The following is an 18,605-nucleotide window of genomic DNA, read 5'->3' on the forward strand; positions in this document are numbered from 1 at the left end:
TATATATAAATTCTTAAAAACACCCTCATAAATAAATTCTATTTTCAACCATCTTAAATAAAAATAAAAGATAAAAATAACATTTTAACAATTTGTTTCCTCATTATTCTCCTCAACAAATTCTTGTTTCTTTTTCTCCAAACTAGAAAGTTTTCAATTCAAGTAAATTAAAAAGCAACGAAAGTAAAAACAATTTTTTTTTTTGTGTGCGCAAAAAACTCATTTTATAACCCAAAAAGTTTTTCTCTTTTTAATTAATTAATTAATTTAATTTATTAAATTAAATATAATAAAATTTAAAACCCTAAAACCCTAGTAGTTGTTTCTTCTAGAGCCTTCTTTGTTCTTCTCTAAATAAGCCCAACTTATTCATATCTCCTCTCTTCAGTTTTCTCTCTTTTTTCTCAGCTGCAAAATTTCTTCTTGTAAAATTATGTATCGTTTTGCAGCAAAACTTGCTTCTAAATCCAGGTATTTTCTTGATTTTTGAATTTTTTTTCAAGCACCATTTGTATATTATGCATAAAAATGTGTTCTTTGTATAATTGTGTATCATTTGAACTAGATTTTATGTAAATCTTGATTTTAACAAATACCCATTTTATTGTTTGTATAGGGTTGCCAGAAGCAGCACCCAACAGGTAATTGTTTGCTTGTAGATCAGAAAAGTTCCAATTTTTTATGAAAAATGTGTTCTTTTTTGGGATTGGATTGGTGTTTGAGATGATTTTTGTATGCAGGTTGGTAGTAGGTTGAATTGGAGCAGAAACTATGCTGCTAAGGATATTAAATTTGGAGTTGAAGCTAGGGGAATTATGCTTCAAGGAGTTGAGCAGCTTGCTGATGCAGTCAAAGTCACTATGGGTCCAAAGGTTGTTTTTTTTGATGCCCCATTGATGAGTAATTGAAGTTAATAGTACTATTCATGTTAAATATTGAATTCAAGTTCTTGTTGTTAGTGATTTAGATATTATGTTTTCAACGTGTGTATGTTAGTACATTTTACTGCTCTGATTTGTATTGTGATGGATGTGCTAGAAAAATCTACTAAAGGGATCTGTCTGGAAGTGTAATAGGACAGGGAGGGGGGGTTGACTTTTTATTTTCGGTGTCTTGAGATACGTAAAATTAAAGAACAAAGTAGAATGACACCATATGTTATATACTGGTTTGGATCCTATGTGAATCTTAGTCCAGTCTCCTTTAGTTGGAAGGGTGTTCTAAGTATGTTGTAGTTTCTCTACGTCTATACTCTTATCTTTTCGCTCTTGATTGATACATTATTTCACCAATGATATTTTCCTCTCCTCTCTTTTGAATACACAACTATTTCTTTCAGGAAATATAATGCTTGTTTAGAGTAAAACTCAAGTGTTTGAGAAGATTTAGACAAGTGTATATCTTCTTAATGTCTCCTTTAATAGTTTCGCGATCTAGCCATTGAGGTCTTTGGCAGATATGACAACCCAAGAGATTTGATCCTTGGCAGGAATATTTAGATGATCTTTTTCCAAGAACAAGTTCATAGCTTTCATATTTCTTTGCTTGTAAGTCTTCATGGTCTTCAAATAGACTTTATAAGCTTCTAGGGTTTCAGCGTCAAATGTGTTTTAGTACTTGTTTTCATAGAAGACGTTTGATAGCATTTTGATTACTGATTTACTGCTTTGAGATTTTGGGCATTGATCGGCTCAGAATCTTCCTATTTAATTCTACTTACTCTATATGCTTCCTTCTTTATGGGATGCTGATTGATTCTTTTCCATACAGTTATATTTGCATATAGCTATTTTCCTTGATTTCCTTTAAAAGAGCTTATATGATAAGCTGGTGAATCCTTGCACACATAGAAAACATTTACATTTTGTCATCATTAAAACCAAACCCCAACACCGTCTATATCCAAGTAGCCTGGGTTCTTCTTTTGGTGAAGCATTCATGTCGACACGACGTGGGCGTGGGATCTGTACTCAATATGGTCAAATGATTTTGGGTACCTTGACCAAAATCAGTGAAGAAATTCCGGACATATTCAATGGTTTCTAAAATCAAAACAAAAGCTAAGGTGAAATTGAAGAAAATAGAATACCTTGTAGATAGAAATTTCCGTGTTACTCCTTTCCTTTTATGTCCTTTCAGGATTCTCCTCTTGATTAGTATTTTCTTCTCAAGTTCTCCACCTAATATCTCATAATTTAGGTTTTATAATTCTACTTTTAGATACTTGTATTATTTTTAGGGGAATCTCCACATGTATTCATACCTGTATATCCTTGCATCTAAAATTTACATCATCAATGATCTGACCCCTAGATCCGCATCCGTATCGGACACCTGCACCCGAGTCCAATACAAGTAGATCTACATTAAGCATTTTAACATCTTGAATCGATCTAATTTTCATGCGTATTACAGTGCAACTCTAAGTGGCTTAGAGTGACTTGTCTCCTATAAAAGAAGCTTCGTCGGATTGTCACTAAAATTTTTATCAGTTCTGCTGGTTCTTGTTGGTTATGGCTCTTCTTCCCAAGTAATTTATAATCAAGATGTTGGAAAGCTTAGCATCTAATTGTTCCCTTTCAATTATAAGTGAAATATGTTACTATATCTCTCTCCCTGTTTGTACCATTTGAGGTTGGAGGACGATTTGACAAGCCAGACTTCTATATGCTGATATACTCGGGGGAAAAAATATAAATTGGAGCACCATCAGTATATTCTCGTTTCTGCTCAGAATGAATTCACTAGGTGACAACTAATGTTTTATATTTATTTATAAAGGGTCGTAATGTTGTGATTGAACAAAGTTGGGGTGCACCCAAGGTGACAAAAGATGGTGTCACTGTTGCAAAAAGCATTGAATTCAAGGACAAAATAAAAAATGTTGGTGCCAGCCTTGTAAAGCAAGTTGCCAATGCCACTAATGATGCTGCTGGCGATGGTAAGGATTTCGTATATAGTGCTCCTTCTCTGTGTGTCTGCATTTGTGCCTGGTTTGATTGTTCTAAAAATCTATCACATCTCTGCTTCAGTTAATCTCTTAACTCTGTATTTCAGGTACCACTTGTGCAACAGTACTCACCCGAGCAATATTTGCTGAAGGGTGCAAGTCTGTAGCTGCTGGTATGAATGCAATGGATCTTAGACGAGGTATCACAATGGCTGTCGATGCTGTTGTAACAAACCTGAAAAGCAGAGCACGGATGATAAGCACATCCGAGGAGATTGCCCAGGTATCTTTGCTAGCTTCAAACTTTTATGAATCACAGTCCGAAGGGGATCTTTTCTGGTACTGAAATCACATATTTTTAAAATTGAGGGGGTAAAATAAGAACCTAACTTGCTCTTCGGTGCAAGGAGTAATTTCGGAACACTAATGCACTGGATAATGGAACGAGTTGTCAATCTTCTGTTCTAGAGTGTTTCTGCTGCACAATTTCCAATAAGGTTATGATATTATGACCGTTTGTTAGGTTGGTACAATCTCTGCAAATGGAGAACGGGAAATAGGTGAGATAATTGCAAGGGCTATGGAGCAAGTAGGAAAGGAAGGTGTCATCACTATTCAAGTAAGTGATTTCTTGATACTGTTAATGTTACGTGCATGGTCTTGTTTGCGATAATGGTTTGAGAATTTTCTGAAGTTTCTGGTCTGGTAAAATTTTAATTTATTTAATGCCTTGCCCGATGTACTCTCAAAGAGAAGATGTTTGAGTTACCACAAAATTTATTGTCATTTGATCCGTTTGAGTTGGTAATAGCAAAAAATAAAAATTATGCAAGAAATTGACATTTGGAACTCTGGCGGTCTTTTTATTACTCAGATAAAAATATTGGATAATCCTTTTACTTACTGATAACTGAGTTGGAATAGTATGAAATCTTGTTGTAAAGACGTCATGCCAACTCATTTCCTTCATAAAAAAAGATGTGACACTGACTCATTTCTAATATAATGCAGGATGGAAAGACACTGCTTAATGATTTGCAAGTTGTTGAGGGGATGAAGTTGGATAGGGGCTACATATCCCCATACTTCATCACAAATGAGAAGAATCAGAAATGTGTATGTCTTTAGTTTGTCAAATATTAACTCAGCTGCATGACTGATGTGGCAGTTTTTTATTTACAGCCAGCCTCTTTTTCATTTGGACTCACAACTATTTTGAAACCTGACAGGAGCTGGATGACCCACTTATTCTTATTCATGAGAAAAAGATCTCAAGCATAAATGCTATTGTGAAAGTGTTAGAATTGGCTTTGAAGGTAGTCTTTCTTCTGAGATTCTTGGAGATTCAACTATGACCTCTGGAGTTGTTACTTACTCTTACTTCATATATTCAGAGACAAAGGCCCCTCCTAATTGTGTCCGAAGATGTGGAGAGTGAAGCACTCGCTACACTCATTCTGAACAAGCTTCGTGCTGGAATCAAGGTAATGTACTGCTTTGAGTAGAAACATGTTTTCTTTGTTGATGGTCTGAATAACACATTGTTCAGCTAATTATATTGGAAAATAATGCAGGTTTGCGCCATAAAAGCACCAGGATTTGGTGAAAACAGGAAGGCTAATTTACAAGATCTGGCTGCTTTAACTGGAGGCCAGGTAAGGAACTGCTTTGTCATGCTCCTGTATAAGATATTTTCTATTTCTTCATACATCACCCACATTTCTTCTCTGTGCATGATAGGTCATAACCGAAGAACTTGGAATGAACATTGAAAATGTGGAGTTGGAGATGCTGGGTAAATGCAAAAAGGTATATTTTTTGAGTGCATCCCTGCTCTCTGGTATTATTTAATGGTGCAAGTAAAGTACTATTGCAGTTCTTATTTAGTTTTCCAATTTCTTGCTGCTGAACATTTCTGCTTTCTGTAGTCTCATGGCCTTCAATTTTTTTCTAGGTGACCATCTCCAAGGATGACACTGTTGTTCTTGATGGTGCGGGTGAGAAGAAGGCCATAGAGGAGAGATGTGAACAGGTATAATTTGTGTACATCTACACTTGTATCATCAATATATTATCCAAAACTGTGGGTTTGAACATATGTTGTGCTCTTTGTATTGACAGATTAGGTCAGCAATTGAACTGAGCACGTCTGATTATGACAAGGAGAAATTGCAGGAAAGACTAGCTAGGCTTTCAGGGGGCGTTGCAGTGTTGAAGGTATGCAATATTACTGCACTTTGAATTTTGCGAGAAGCTAAGAATGCAGTGAAAAGGATATTTTGCAACTTTTAGTCTAAGATCGCAAATAATCTAAAAGAATTGTAGAAGGTATATTAATTTGAATTAGTATGGGTTTGCCAGGTAGGAGGAGCTAGTGAAGTCGAGGTTGGTGAGAAGAAAGACAGAGTTACAGATGCTTTGAATGCCACAAAAGCTGCTGTCGAGGAAGGAATTCTTCCAGGTGATTACATGTTCATGTCTCTTCGTGCCTGGTCCGTCTCACCTAAGAACCTATAGTGGGAGACTAATCCGATTCTTTTCATGCAGGTGGTGGGGTTGCACTTCTTTACGCATCAAAAGAACTGGACTCATTGCCAACAGCCAACTTTGACCAGAAGATTGGTGTTCAAATTATTCAGAATGCTCTGAAGGTCTTTAACATTTTAACAAATTTTGCTATCACATTTGCAGATTAGATTCCTTAAGAGTCACTTCTCATGAATAAGTAGTTGTCAAATCATAATCAGTAATGTTTTGGAATGAATTTCTAATTGCAGACACCAGTATATACAATTGCCTCTAATGCCGGGGTGGAAGGATCAGTAGTGGTTGGCAAACTGTTGGAGCAGGATAACCCGGATCTTGGATATGATGCTGCAAAAGGTTTAAACGCTCATCTCTTGTTCCTTTCGAGTTTCATCTATTTTCTGAAAACTAGAAATTAATCTCGTCCTATGTTCATCTATGCAACAGGTGAATATGTTGACATGGTAAAAGCAGGAATCATTGATCCATTGAAAGTAATTAGGACGGCCTTGGTTGATGCTGCTAGGTGAGACCATACTCTTCTCCGTCTTCCAATTTACTTGCTCTCTTCGTCAGCGTTCTTGTTTAGTGTGAAAACTTTTCTACATCGTCTTCGTATAGAAGTTGAACTTGTGCTTTTACTGTTTTTGTTGTGTATGCAGTGTGTCGTCTTTATTAACTACAACTGAAGCTGTTATCGTTGAGCTTCCCAAGGACGAGAAGGCAGCCCCAGCTATGCCTGGTGGTGGTATGGACTACTAATGCACTAGAAAAGAACACTGATTCAAATTGCCTGACATACAATTTTAGCACACAGAATAAGAAATTTAAGGTTGTTGCTCATGGTACCTCAATTGTAACACTAGCAAGAGATGTTTTTGTAGGTTGAGAACTTGTAATATTTTCAAGACAATGCGGCTACCTCATTTTTAATCTACTTCCTTGTTCTCTGTGACTATCTCTGAATTCCAAAAATTTTCCTGAGTAGTATAAATGAATTTTCTTGCAGTTGTGAGATTATATATTTGGTGAATGTGCAATTTTTTTGTATAATTCACATTCTAAAATCAGTTTTCTACAGGAATGACAAAATGAAAATCATTCTGGTGATGTAAAAAATAAATGACAGTTGATCTAAATGAAATGGACACATTGATTTCTCCTCTAAAAGCATTAAAGGTGGTTGATTCTTACTCGACTAAGTGCAGTAGCTTCATCAAGTCCATATAACGAATCAATCAACAGTGTCCGCAGTGAAGCTGGACCTCTAGCCATGTCCATCCCCGTTTCACTTGCGACACCAAATATAGCCAATGCAGAAGCTGTGGCTTCAACAGCATGGGATGGATCAACTGCGACAAAGGCAGCAATGAGGGCAGTGACAGAACATCCAGATGCAGTAATCTTTTGCAACATAGGCACCCCATTATGAACACAAACAACCCTATCACCGTCTGTGATATAGTCAACAGCTCCAGAAACAGCGACTACACAACCACTTTGTTGAGCAAGGGACTTAGCAGCTTCAACAGCATCACTTGAACCATGTACACTATCCACACCCTTAAATCAGTCAAAATTGAAACAGATGAGAAGAGCAACAGAATCTAACTTGGAAAGGTGAAAAAGACAAAGGGCAACAGAATCAAGTGTATATCGCCTTTGATGTTTATGACCACTGTTAGCAAAATTTGTCCTAAAAGAAGATGAGTCAAGCCATATGAATATTTCATCAGATTACTTGCTCTTCATTTAATGATTTCATTTTCTGTATATTAATCCGTTCATAACTAGCCATATTAGCATATAGTTACTAAAAATGTTAAACCATCTAACCTGCTAACCCATGAGACCAGTTATTTTTCCCCAATCCATATTCAACAACAACAATGACATACCCAGTGTAATCCCACGAGTGGGGTTTGAGGAGAGTAGATATACACAACCTTTTACCCCTACCTTTTCTGATAGACTCTTGGTACGACAATGTATCACCAAATTTCTCAACCCAATTTCAATCTATTTCTCGACTACCACTCTGCCTATACCATCAACAGGCAGAAATACCCCATTTCACAAGTAACTGACTACATCATAAGAAAATACAGTAACTAAGAAACTTGAAGAGAAGTTTGCATAAATGAAACAAGATTCTTCTCTTCCTCCCATTCTTACATCAGTAATATCAAGTATCAGGTAATTGTAGGTCATAACATGAAAAACCAAAATTTCGATAAACCTGATATCATCAAATCTTGAAAAAAAAATGTCACCTTTGGTAAAACTAAGCATCTTTCAAGTAGGAAAAAAACAGATTACCAGATAAAGGACCCCTTTTGGCTCGATTTTCATACGAAAGAGAAAGCATTAGGAATTTATTCAATTGAAACAACAATAACCATGTCTTGTAAAATCTCATAGATTACTATCTATTAAGCCAGTTCCATTCCTATTATTCAAGTACTTCAGTGTTTTTCTACTCATGTTCAAGTCTCAGACTCGAAAAACTCCTAATACTGCACATAATGTCAGCACACCAGCAAAGATAAAATTGATGGTAAAACATTACTCCCGTCGCGTGTTTATACCAAACCAATTATAAGTCCTTTGGCTTCTTTCATGGGAATACTACTTTACATTTGACACTCCTTGACGAAAATTCTGACTCGCCGCTGAATTGCATCATCATCACATAATGATATATAATAAGATCCAAAGCAGATAAATATTTTACCAAAATTGATACTCAAAATATTGTGTTACCTTGGAATTTGAGTCAACACAACCCTTGAAAAGAGCAAGAATCTCAGACCCATTGCCTCTAACAACACTAGGTTTTAAAGCAAGTAGCTCCAAACACGCCTTTAACCGGAAACTTGACCCACCGGCAGCAACAGGATCAAGCACCCAAGGTTTTTTCGATTGATTCGCCACCTGTGCAGCCAATTTCATACCGGGTAGCCAGTCAGGAGTGAGGGTTCCGGCATTTATGCAAACTCCAAGGGCTTTTGGAGTAAATTCTGGGATTTCTTCAACGGAATGAATCATCGCCGGCGATGCGCCGGCGGATAACAGAGTATTGGCCATGAAATCCATTGAAACGAAGTTGGTTATACATTGAATTAATGGGGATTTTTGACGAACTAATTCGAAATGTGTCCATGCTTGTTTGGGCCAATCAAAAGGGAGTTCTTGAGCTCCCTTTTGGGTTTCAATGGTGTTACTACTTTTGTCTTCTTCCATAGGAGTGTATAAGCGAGCTGATAGCTCTGTTTGGATGATTGGATTATGAAAAAAGAGGGAGTATATGATATCACTATATCGACGGAGATAGAGCGTTCGTAAATCTTAATATTACTTTATGAAAATAAATAGTTATTTTCAAAAGTTCTTTAATTCGTGTATAATAAGTTCAAGTACGAAATTATAATAATATGAGGTGATATAAGGTACGATAATCGATATGATATTCTATACTATTAAATTTATATTTTTATCCACGAGCTTCATATTTTTCTATCTAAGATTATATTTTCGATAAGAATGCGTTCATTTTATATCTAATTATCAGTGATGGAATCAGAAATTTTTTGAAGGTTGTCCAAAAATATCAACTTGTTATATTAAGTGTGTTCAAAATAGATTATTTAATCATTTTGTATATCATTATACTTGTAAATATATTATTTTTTTCCGACGAAGGTGTCCAATTAAACATTCTTAACACTATGTGATTACACCACTGCTAATTACCTCTGTCCAACACTTCTACCTTTCCTCAACCTCACTATATCAGAGTCGATAGTTAAGTCTCGAAGATCGAATTCAAGATTAAGAGTCGAAAATTAGGCCTTAGATCAAGCATTTGAAAGTTGTGTTTCGAATAAGGACAAGGTTGAGTAAGATGATAAGATAAAAGAAATTTTTTTGTGAAATATTTTAAGATCTTTATATAAGAATTGGACGTCAATTGCTATGTCATGTGATAAATCAAAAATATATTTAAATTTAGTTAATTGAATATAAAAATATTTTTAATAGTATCAATAATACAGAAATAAAATTAATAATTCGCGTCGTACTGAGATTCTTGTATACGTGCCTCCATGAAACAAGAAATCTAAAAAATATATATATATATACACTAGAAAGATATCCGCTATCGCCGGCAGCACTGATAATTTACAACAAAATGCACAACCACCACCTTCAACCGCCGCCAACCACCAATTCTACCGGCGGTGCCACCGGTAGTAACAACAGTAGCATTTGCCGGATCACTTTTTCGACACCCTTTATCCTCCTTATCACCACCATATTCTCACTTCTCCTTATACTTTCCCTTTCCTTTTCCCCTTCTTCTACCTCTCTTCCTCCTCACCCTAATCCTTCCCTTTTCCCCAATTTCCATAACTATCTCAACTCCCCATCAAACCCAAATGACCAAAGTACCCTTCCATCCACCCCACCCACCCCACCTTCAATTGCATATCTCATATCTGGATCCACTAAAGACTCTTCTAGAATCCTTCGTTTGTTGTTTGCTGTGTATCATCCAAGAAATCAGTATTTACTTCATCTTGATAGAAAAGCTACTCAGAAGGAACGTGATGATTTAGCAGTTGCTGTTCAATCTGTGCCGGTTTTTAAAGCTGCACAGAATGTAAATGTTATTGGAAAAGCTGATTTTCGATACTCGATTGGGTCTTCTGCATTGTCTGCTACACTTCATGGGGCTTCCATTCTTTTGAGGCTTTCGAATTCTTGGGATTGGTTTATTAATCTGTCAGCTGCTGATTATCCACTCGTTACTCAAGATGGTATGAAATGAGAATGTTTAGTTTGAAATTTTTGGAAAAAGATTTAACTTTTATATTTGTTAGTTTTGAATATCTTTTGCTAGCTACTTTTGAGCTTTTTGTGTGTTGAATTCCATGTTTTTGGAGTTTAGGATGTCAGATAAGATTGGTTGCTTTAGCGAGTAGTCGAAAAACTATGTGAAGGCAATCATATCGTTAAAATGAACGTGTAGCAGTTACCTTGAGGAATTAGTTAAGGTATCTGCAAGCTGGCCCGGACACCATGGATGTTAATAAAAGAGTTATCTTTAGATTGACAATTGACCGAGTGAAAGATTTAGCTTTTATTTGTGTTCGTGTTCGGGTTTTCTTTTGGTAGCTACTTTTTGGGAGGTGTGTTGAATTCCATGTTTTTTGAGTTTAGTATCTCAATTGGAATCCTATCTAAGATTGGTTTGCTTCAAGCGAGGAGTCGAAAAACTATGTGAAGGCTAATGGACTTGGTCGTCATAGTTCCATTGGTACTTGTGCAGGTGGAAGGGAGGTAGCAGGTACCTCTGGAATTAGTCAAGGTACCTGCAAGCTTGTCCGGACACCATGAATATTAGTAATAATGAAGTTTATCTTTAAATTGTCCATTGACCAATCTAAAGATTTTGCTTTTATTTGTGTTCGTTTTTTATTTTTCTTTTGCTAGCTACTTTTTGGACTGTGTGTGTGTGTAGAATTCCATGTTTTTTGAGTTTAGTATCTCAATTGAAATCTTATCTAAGATTGGTTTTCTTCTGCAATATGTTAAAATGAACTTGGTGGACGTAGTTACACGGTAACTGTGTAAGTGGGAGGTAGCAGGTACCTTGTGGAATTAGTTGTGGTACCTACAAATTGGCCTGGACACCATGGTTATTAATAAAAGAGTTATCTTTAAATTGTCCATCGACCACCTTTGTCATGAAGGGATTATTCATGCACTTGATGCAATTTGATTCTCCGAGAAGTTTGTTAGAAATTGTAGAAGTAGTTCATTGAGGTTGGTAACTTTTCTATAAATAGAAATGTCTTACCTGAACAAGTTTGTTGGTATTTTGGTTGGCTTGCTGTAAGATTTTACATCAATGAATTGTGTAGTTGAAATAATATCTCCTCCTTATACCGGGCTATCTCGTTGGTGTTTAATGATAATTGATGTTTGTGATGCAAATTCTTGTCATTGAACTGTGCCATTGGTGTGTTTGGATTGGTTGCACTACAACATAATCAATAGAATATTTCATTGAATTTATTTCTCCCTATACCTCGATTTCTCTTTGTTGATGACCGATGATTTATGTGGTGCAAATTCTTGTTGATTTTCAGATCTTCTACACATTTTATCATATCTACCCAAGGATCTTAATTTTGTCAACCACTCGAGCTACATCGGTTGGAGAGAGTATGCCTACATCCTTCTCCTGTTATATGTTTCTATATGTACTAACTTATCAAAAAAAAAGAAGTTTCTATATATAGTTATGTTTAAATGATATGAACATGTAGATAGCTCGTGCTTCTAGAGTTCAGTAATATTGCTATTTTGGATTGTGTAGGTCAAAGAAGCTGAAACCGATAGTTGTGGATCCAGGGCTCTATCTTGCAGAGGAAAGTGAAGTATATTATGCCACTCAAAAACGGGAACTGCCAGATGCTTATCGATTATTCACAGGTGAGGATGCCGGTTATCGTTTTATTTTCTTCATTAGGTATTGAATTTGTGAATAACGTTTGTGCTCTTTTTCCTGTGATTGAGAAAAAATATTTTCTTGACAAGGAGGGACAACTATAACACTGAGAACAAGAAACTCTTTTATTAAGAGAAAGGAGTAAGGACTAAACTAGAAAATAAAATTGAAACAGAAATGTTATGCAGTATGAAAATAAGCAAAGTATGATATACATGGAAACTAACTGGAAAAGGTGTACTACTTGTGATGACACCATTGTTCCTCTCACTTCACTTTTATCTTCTTCTTTACTAAAATCAGAAAAAATAAATCCAAATATCATCAACAATCCAACTAAATATCATCAACAACTAAATACTTCCCTCAATTCCTATTTCTTCCGTTGCTCTCCTCATCTGACATCCAATCCTTCATCATCCTCTCGTAGTTCACTTAATGTTATGTTTTGCCATTTAAAAACCAAATCTATTGCCACAAGAACTATGGTTATTGTGAGGGGAAGAGGGGTTGGGTGTGGGGCATCCCAGAGAGGTGGTTTCAGAAGGAAATGTTTACTGGAGTCTGGAGATGTATAGACGCAGAGAAAATTACAAGTCTTTCACTTATCAAAGAAAAAGAGGAGTCTTTCACAAAGGAAACAGGGTTCAAATTCTAGCGGAGACCAAAAAATAAGTTGATTTCCTTACATTTAATGAAAGCTTTGATGGGTAAATGTACCCGATACTCATGGTGGAGATGCACATAAGCTGATTCGGACACCATTGTTATCTTACAAAAAGAGCCTTTGACAAAATTCTAGGGATTCCGTTGAAGGTTTCTAAGTGGAAACGACAAATCTATAATCCAGAACTGAAAGAGATTAGAAAGTTGAGGCAAGTAGAATGTGCTGCACACGGTTTCAGATCCTTCACCCGTTCATTTTTTATTTTTTGAAGAGGAAATAAACCCTTCATCAGTTCATCCATTCATTTATCAATCTTATAACATTAAGAAGCAAGGAAACCACCTTTCTCCATACGGTTTTCCGTCATATATTAGGCTCTAAACGCTTTTGCATTTCTATCCAGCCAAAATCGGCAAGAGGTCTTGAATGAAGCAAATACAGTTTAGAATCCTCATCGAGCAGTAACCATAGTGGAAGTACTTTATTAGATGAAGCAGGGATAAGAAAATCTCTTAACCTCTATCTAGGAAGCATCTCCACAACCTGATGAGAAATGCAATGCATATATAGGTGTCCTTGATTCTTGCCTTTGTACTATGTATATAAAAGACTAATTTTACTTCGAACTTTTTAACTTATTCAGTCTCCGGATCTGTTGCAGAATCATTCATGCAAGCGTTCCAAGAGTCTGTTACTTGAAGTCTATACCTTGTAAACGAATGATTTGCAGTTGACCTCTAGCTTTGGATGAGTATAAGGGAAAGGATTGTCTTGAAACAATTTCTTTGAAACATGCATGCACCATGTAATCATAAAATGATTTTTAGGGGAAGTAATTTAGTGAAAAAACGCTCTTGGTATGATCTTTCAGTGAATGTAATGAAAACATATTTGATACGTTACTGAGACAAAGCCACATGGCACAACTTACTTCATCAAGTATCAACAACGATAACAACAAACTCAGTGTAATCCCACAGGTGGGGTTTGGGGAAGGGTCGAGTGTACACACAGACCTTGCCCCTACCTTGAGAAGGTAGACAGGCACAGGTTAATCAAGTATCAAAACTATTAAGTTTCTTTTTTGCATTTTAAAGGAGGAACAAGCTACTCTGACTTTGTCTAATTTTTTTTACAATAGGAACTAAGTACTTGGACCAATTCTAGTTGACGAGAGGGAGTTGCTCGGATGGTAAGCACCCCTCATCTCCAACCCGAAGGTTGCGAGTTTAAGTCACCAAGGGAGCAAAAGGGGTGGGACTTGGGAGCTCCTAGGGCCTCGTAAAAAAGGTCCGATTCTAGTTACATTCATCAGCAAACCTGCGTGTTATTATTCTATTTCTTTTCCATCACTTCTCTCAGGCAGTCAACCCTTCATCCTTCTCTCTCAGTCCAGTTGACACTTGACATTATGTATTGGTCATTTGAAACCCAACTCTATTGCAACAATCACACTATCCTTGCTAAGTACAAATAGCAAGTTAACATTATCCTTCACTATCAGTTGAAATATAATGAAATCCATCTTGAAGAAATTCCTAACCTCCAACGGCATAAAATTTGCAACTTGTGCCTCAACTTCTTTCTCCGCCATTTCAATTTGTCCAGCCTTCCCTTCTCTGCAGTTCATCAGTTGCTTATTTTGGCCCTGGAGGAGGGTGAAAAAGTAAAATTTCTTTCTTTTCAGAGTTAAAGGGTTTTTAATTTCGATGAATAGTGACATATAAAGTTGTCCCTTTCATCTCTATAAGGGGGTTGAAATATAATTAGCATGATCGATACTAAACGTCATCGCTTAGTCACTTAAAATGATGAAACAGTGCAAAACAAGGGGTTATCACTTCAGTTTGAAGCCATGAACTTTAGAGAGGTATGCGTGTCAAACAGTGACACACAAAGTATATCCAAATAGAAGCGGTTGGTTCTTTGAATCTTGAACTTGAGCAGTTGGTTTAATTATTGTTTATTTTGATGCTGAAATTAGTTGTTCTCATATGTTTGGTAATTTTTTAATTTTTCTTAAATTGTGTGTTTCACTTCACGTTTTTTATTTCAAGCCCTGCATACTTCGTGTCTCTTTTGGATTTTTCGTTTTTGAAAACATCTTATTTCAGAGAGGTGGTTTTTGCATTTGTCAAGACCCCTCATAAATGATGGGCTCTGTTTTCACGAGATCCTCTTTCTATTTGTCTCGTGACCAACTAATTTGTTCTTACTGCAGGGTCATCATCTGCTATATTGAGTCGGAAGTTTACCAAGTTCTGCATCTTAGGCTCGGATAACCTCCCTAGAACTCTGTTAATGTACTTGTCAAACTCACCATCCTCAGAATCTGTATATTTTCCAACCATATTGTGCAATTCACGGGAATTCAACAGGACAACAATCAACCACAATATGCAGTATGCTTCTTTTAACTCGAGATCACAAGCTCGTCGGCTCAACTCAAGTGACTTCAATGACCTGGTGATGAGTAGAGCAGCATTTGCTTCCCCATTTAAGGCAGGTGATCCGGTTCTTGATAAGATCGACCATGAACTTCTCCACCATAATCGTGATGAACCAGTGCCAGGCGGGTGGTGTTTAGGTGACACTGAAACTAACAAATGTACCGTTTGGGGAGATGCTGAAATCATAAGACCGGGTTTTGGAGCAAAAAGACTCGAGAAATATTTTCTTGAGCTTTTCTCTAACGGATCATATTTGTCTGATCAATGTCAATATGAGAAGAGCTCCGCCTCCAGATGATTAACATCTAAATTGTACGGACTCTTCACTTTCGATGCTGCACTTGTGTCAGATTCTTCAAAAATACACTACTTTTGGAGAATCCAACACACACTCATTGACATCTTTGACGAGTTCGAGCAATGTAGATTAACATAGCAGGGGAAGAGACAAAGAGATGAATACACTATCAAATTAGACAGAAGATATAACACGAGGTACTCATCAAACCACTTGAAATAGTATTAAATTGTAGTTTCAGCTAGCCAATTCTTTCATTGGAAGCCTATTGTTGTACAAGTCTTTTTGGGAGTTATCTTTTCCATCCAGTGCCCGCTCTGCGTCAAAAAAAACTTTAGTCTTTGATCTCTCTTTCGCAATACATTTTAAGGGCTAAAACTTAGCCCCGCCGAGGAATCATCTCCTATGAATCCTTACACCTTATTGTCATTGTTTGCCATTGCAATGGAAGATCATTGCAATGAAGGACTATTATTATCCTTTGATGTTAATATTGTACTCATTTTTTTCGCTCTCCTCGAGGCACGCGTAAACTTCGTTTTTTTTTTTGAGAAAACATTATTATGTCGGAATATGAATACATGTTTGATCATTAAGATGTTGTCTCTAAATTTGAATGCTCGATAGTTACAATTGTGTTGCTCAACATCTCAAATTGAATACATGTTATGATGGTTGTGGGTTGATGGTTGTTGGTGAGCATAGTTGACAGTAGAGCTTGTCTAGTGGTGGTTGCTGGGCGGTAGTGGCTGGCGGTAGTGGTGGCCGGTGGTAGTAAGCAACGGAGATGGTTAGTGGTGATAGTTGGAATTGTTGAAGGTGGTGGTTGTGTTACATAGGTACGAGTCGAGGGATTGACGGTGATGCTCTAGTTTCAGGTTATTCAACTCTAAACTCTAGCTTGCACTATTCACTACTATAAAAGAGTATATAGTTTTCTCAGAGAGACATCTTGAAAATCTCACCAATTCATGGAATATTCACAAAGAAATCAGATCATCAAATGTTGTTAACTTCAAAACCAAAGAAATCAATTTGAAATATTGAAGTATCGTCCAAACATTTCTAGCGTTCAAATACATCACAAGAAGGTCTATATCATATGAACTTCAAGAAATATACTATTAATACACTTCGAACTTCAAGAAATATACTATTAATACACCTTGAACGACGGAGAAATTTAGGAGAGAAAATTTAGAAGAATTATACTATTAATACACTTCGAACTTCAAGAAATATACTATTAATACACCTTGAACGACGGAGAAATTTAGGAGAGAAAATTTAGAAGAATACACAAAATTGTACTTGAAATTTTGATGATTTTATATATACAAAAAATTTATGTTGCAATTATATATGATATAACCCTCAAATGTTTGAATTCTGAATATAAAATTACTTTTGATAAAGTGTTTTACCTAAAAAAATAGATTTTTTTAACACAAATCTAATTTGATCGAGTTTCGAAAACACCAAATAAGAAATGGTATTGTATATAATTTATAGAAGAAATCTACCTAAAACTTTCTTACTAGACTATTTCATTTTTCTAGATATTTCCTTTGACTACATGATTGATTAAGTTGATGTGTATTTTAAGTCACAAAAACAAAACTACTTTTATTCAACTTTATAATTAAAATAAAATAAAGAACACATAACATGACTTTTTCTAAAGTTTTGCATGTGATATCTCACATGCAAAATGGTAGAGTAGTTGCAAACATCATAAACATGGGTAGGCCCCACCAATGAGCAAATTTGCTCCACTTGTATCTTTATATTCTATTAAATAAAATATCGTCGTTACGATCAAATCTCTCTGTAATAATAATTTTTTTTAATAAATAATATAACGAAATTGATATCATTATAAATAAATTTTACTATATAATCTCAAAAATGATGTGACTTCAATTTTAATCATTCATCATTTCTTTTAAATCTTGAGTTAATTCTTCAAGTAGGTAATTATATTTAAAAAACAAACGTGTCACTCTTTTATTGGAGAGACTAATAATTTAATTTAGTGAGTTGCTTAAGCAACCTGCGTTGGCTAATAATATAGTTTGATCGGTGGAATAAAAATAATAATTTTAACATATTTTATTATATAATTGATTTTAAGTTTTATTTGATTTCAAAACTATGTTATTTTCGTAATATTAATATTTAAAAAGTGAAATAAAATAATCTCACGAGATATTTTGGAATCATGTCCCCTTTTTTTCTGATCACATAACCTCATAGTTTTATGACAGTAATGATAATCAACTTTTAATTATTTATATTTGTATCCTATAGTGGAAAACAACATGTAAATATTCTATTCTATAAAGTCTGATAAATATAAAATAAGATAAAATATACTCTCTCCGTATCAAAAAGAATGATCCTATTTTCTTTTTAGTCTGTTTTAAAAAGAATGATCCCTTTCTTTTTTGGTAACACTTTAATTTTAACGTTCCACGTGGCATGTTTAAGACCACAAGATTAAAGGGTATTTTGGTACATTTGACATAACTTTAAATTAGAATCACAAGATTAAAAAGTCTTGTTCATTTTTTTAAATTTCATTTAAAGTCAAACTAGGTCAATCTTTTTTAAACGAGAGAATAGTATATTATCTTTGTCAAGTTCATGAAATATTGGATGTACTTTCACTATGTACTGTTTTTGGTCATGTTGATTTGACATAGACCAAGTAGTACCTAAATATAATTGACCACAAAGGGATACCTACTTGTTGAAATAAATAAATAAATAAAAATAAAAAATATATATACATATAAATGAGTATATAATTTACTTAATTTTAGACAAAAGGTTATAGAAGTCATGAATTGAAAGTAGGGAAAAGGGTCTGATATACCCCTCAACTTTGTCATTTAGAGCTGATATACCCCTTGTTATGAAAGTGGCTCATATATACCCCTACTTGTAAATAAATGGCTCACATATACCCTTTTCCTCCAACGGAAATGGAAAAAAAAATAATTTTAATCTAAATTTTTATTATTTTTTTCTAAAAAATATAATCCCATATGAGTAAATTTAATCCTCGTCAAACATATTTTTTTTGACTTCTTTTTGTTTCAATGACTAATTTATAATTATTGTTTTGATAATCAAATTTATTTATGTTTCACTAATATTCTTGTAAAACTTATTGTAGATGACCAAATTTTTTC

General features: G+C 35.1%; 3 protein-coding genes across 3 annotated transcripts; 2 read left to right on the plus strand and 1 right to left on the minus strand.

Moving 5' to 3' along the window:
- The first annotated feature begins 318 nt into the window (after nt 1-318).
- Nucleotides 319-6,431, plus strand: LOC107020422 (chaperonin CPN60-2, mitochondrial). The gene is made up of 18 exons (XM_015220775.2): nt 319-471; nt 617-641; nt 741-872; nt 2,782-2,941; nt 3,058-3,233; nt 3,474-3,569; nt 3,962-4,066; nt 4,180-4,266; nt 4,345-4,434; nt 4,525-4,605; nt 4,691-4,759; nt 4,905-4,982; nt 5,072-5,167; nt 5,312-5,411; nt 5,498-5,601; nt 5,728-5,833; nt 5,924-6,002; nt 6,139-6,431. Exons 1-18 carry the CDS (start codon nt 434-436, stop codon nt 6,236-6,238), a joined length of 1,722 nt encoding a protein of 573 aa, XP_015076261.1. The 5' UTR covers nt 319-433; the 3' UTR covers nt 6,239-6,431.
- Nucleotides 6,432-6,505: 74 nt separating this feature from the next.
- Nucleotides 6,506-8,806, minus strand: LOC107020423 (hydroxyethylthiazole kinase). Its single transcript, XM_015220776.2, has 2 exons — nt 8,240-8,806; nt 6,506-7,039 (listed from the first exon to the last, which is right to left on the minus strand). The coding sequence occupies exons 1-2, from the start codon at nt 8,717-8,719 to the stop codon at nt 6,650-6,652; spliced, it is 870 nt and encodes a 289-aa protein (XP_015076262.1). The 5' UTR covers nt 8,720-8,806; the 3' UTR covers nt 6,506-6,649.
- A 795-nt stretch (nt 8,807-9,601) lies between these two features.
- Nucleotides 9,602-16,004, plus strand: LOC107018651 (beta-glucuronosyltransferase GlcAT14B-like). Its single transcript, XM_015219189.2, has 4 exons — nt 9,602-10,296; nt 11,632-11,707; nt 11,862-11,977; nt 14,882-16,004. Exons 1-4 carry the CDS (start codon nt 9,669-9,671, stop codon nt 15,406-15,408), a joined length of 1,347 nt encoding a protein of 448 aa, XP_015074675.1. The 5' UTR covers nt 9,602-9,668; the 3' UTR covers nt 15,409-16,004.
- Nucleotides 16,005-18,605: the final 2,601 nt, after the last annotated feature.

Source organism: Solanum pennellii, chromosome 5 (genome assembly GCF_001406875.1).
Source record: "Solanum pennellii chromosome 5, SPENNV200".
In the NCBI taxonomy this organism is placed as follows: Eukaryota; Viridiplantae; Streptophyta; class Magnoliopsida; order Solanales; family Solanaceae; genus Solanum; species Solanum pennellii.

Bases quoted from the DNA above. Each gene is read 5' to 3' on its own strand.
- LOC107020422 (XM_015220775.2), top strand. From the start codon at position 434: ATGTATCGTTTTGCAGCAAAACTTGCTTCTAAATCCAG. The intron at 4,067-4,179 runs GTATGTCTTTAG...GAAACCTGACAG, and splicing joins ATGAGAAGAATCAGAAATGT to GAGCTGGATGACCCACTTAT. The intron at 4,606-4,690 runs GTAAGGAACTGC...TGTGCATGATAG, and splicing joins CTGCTTTAACTGGAGGCCAG to GTCATAACCGAAGAACTTGG.
- LOC107020423 (XM_015220776.2), bottom strand. From the start codon at position 8,719: ATGGAAGAAGACAAAAGTAGTAACACCATTGAAACCCAAAAGGGAGCT. The intron at 7,040-8,239 runs GTAACACAATAT...GACTGATTTAAG, and splicing joins GTGTTGACTCAAATTCCAAG to GGTGTGGATAGTGTACATGG.
- LOC107018651 (XM_015219189.2), top strand. From the start codon at position 9,669: ATGCACAACCACCACCTTCAACCGCCGCCAACCACCAATTCTACCGGC. The intron at 10,297-11,631 runs GTATGAAATGAG...GTTGATTTTCAG, and splicing joins TCCACTCGTTACTCAAGATG to ATCTTCTACACATTTTATCA. The intron at 11,708-11,861 runs GTATGCCTACAT...TGGATTGTGTAG, and splicing joins AGCTACATCGGTTGGAGAGA to GTCAAAGAAGCTGAAACCGA.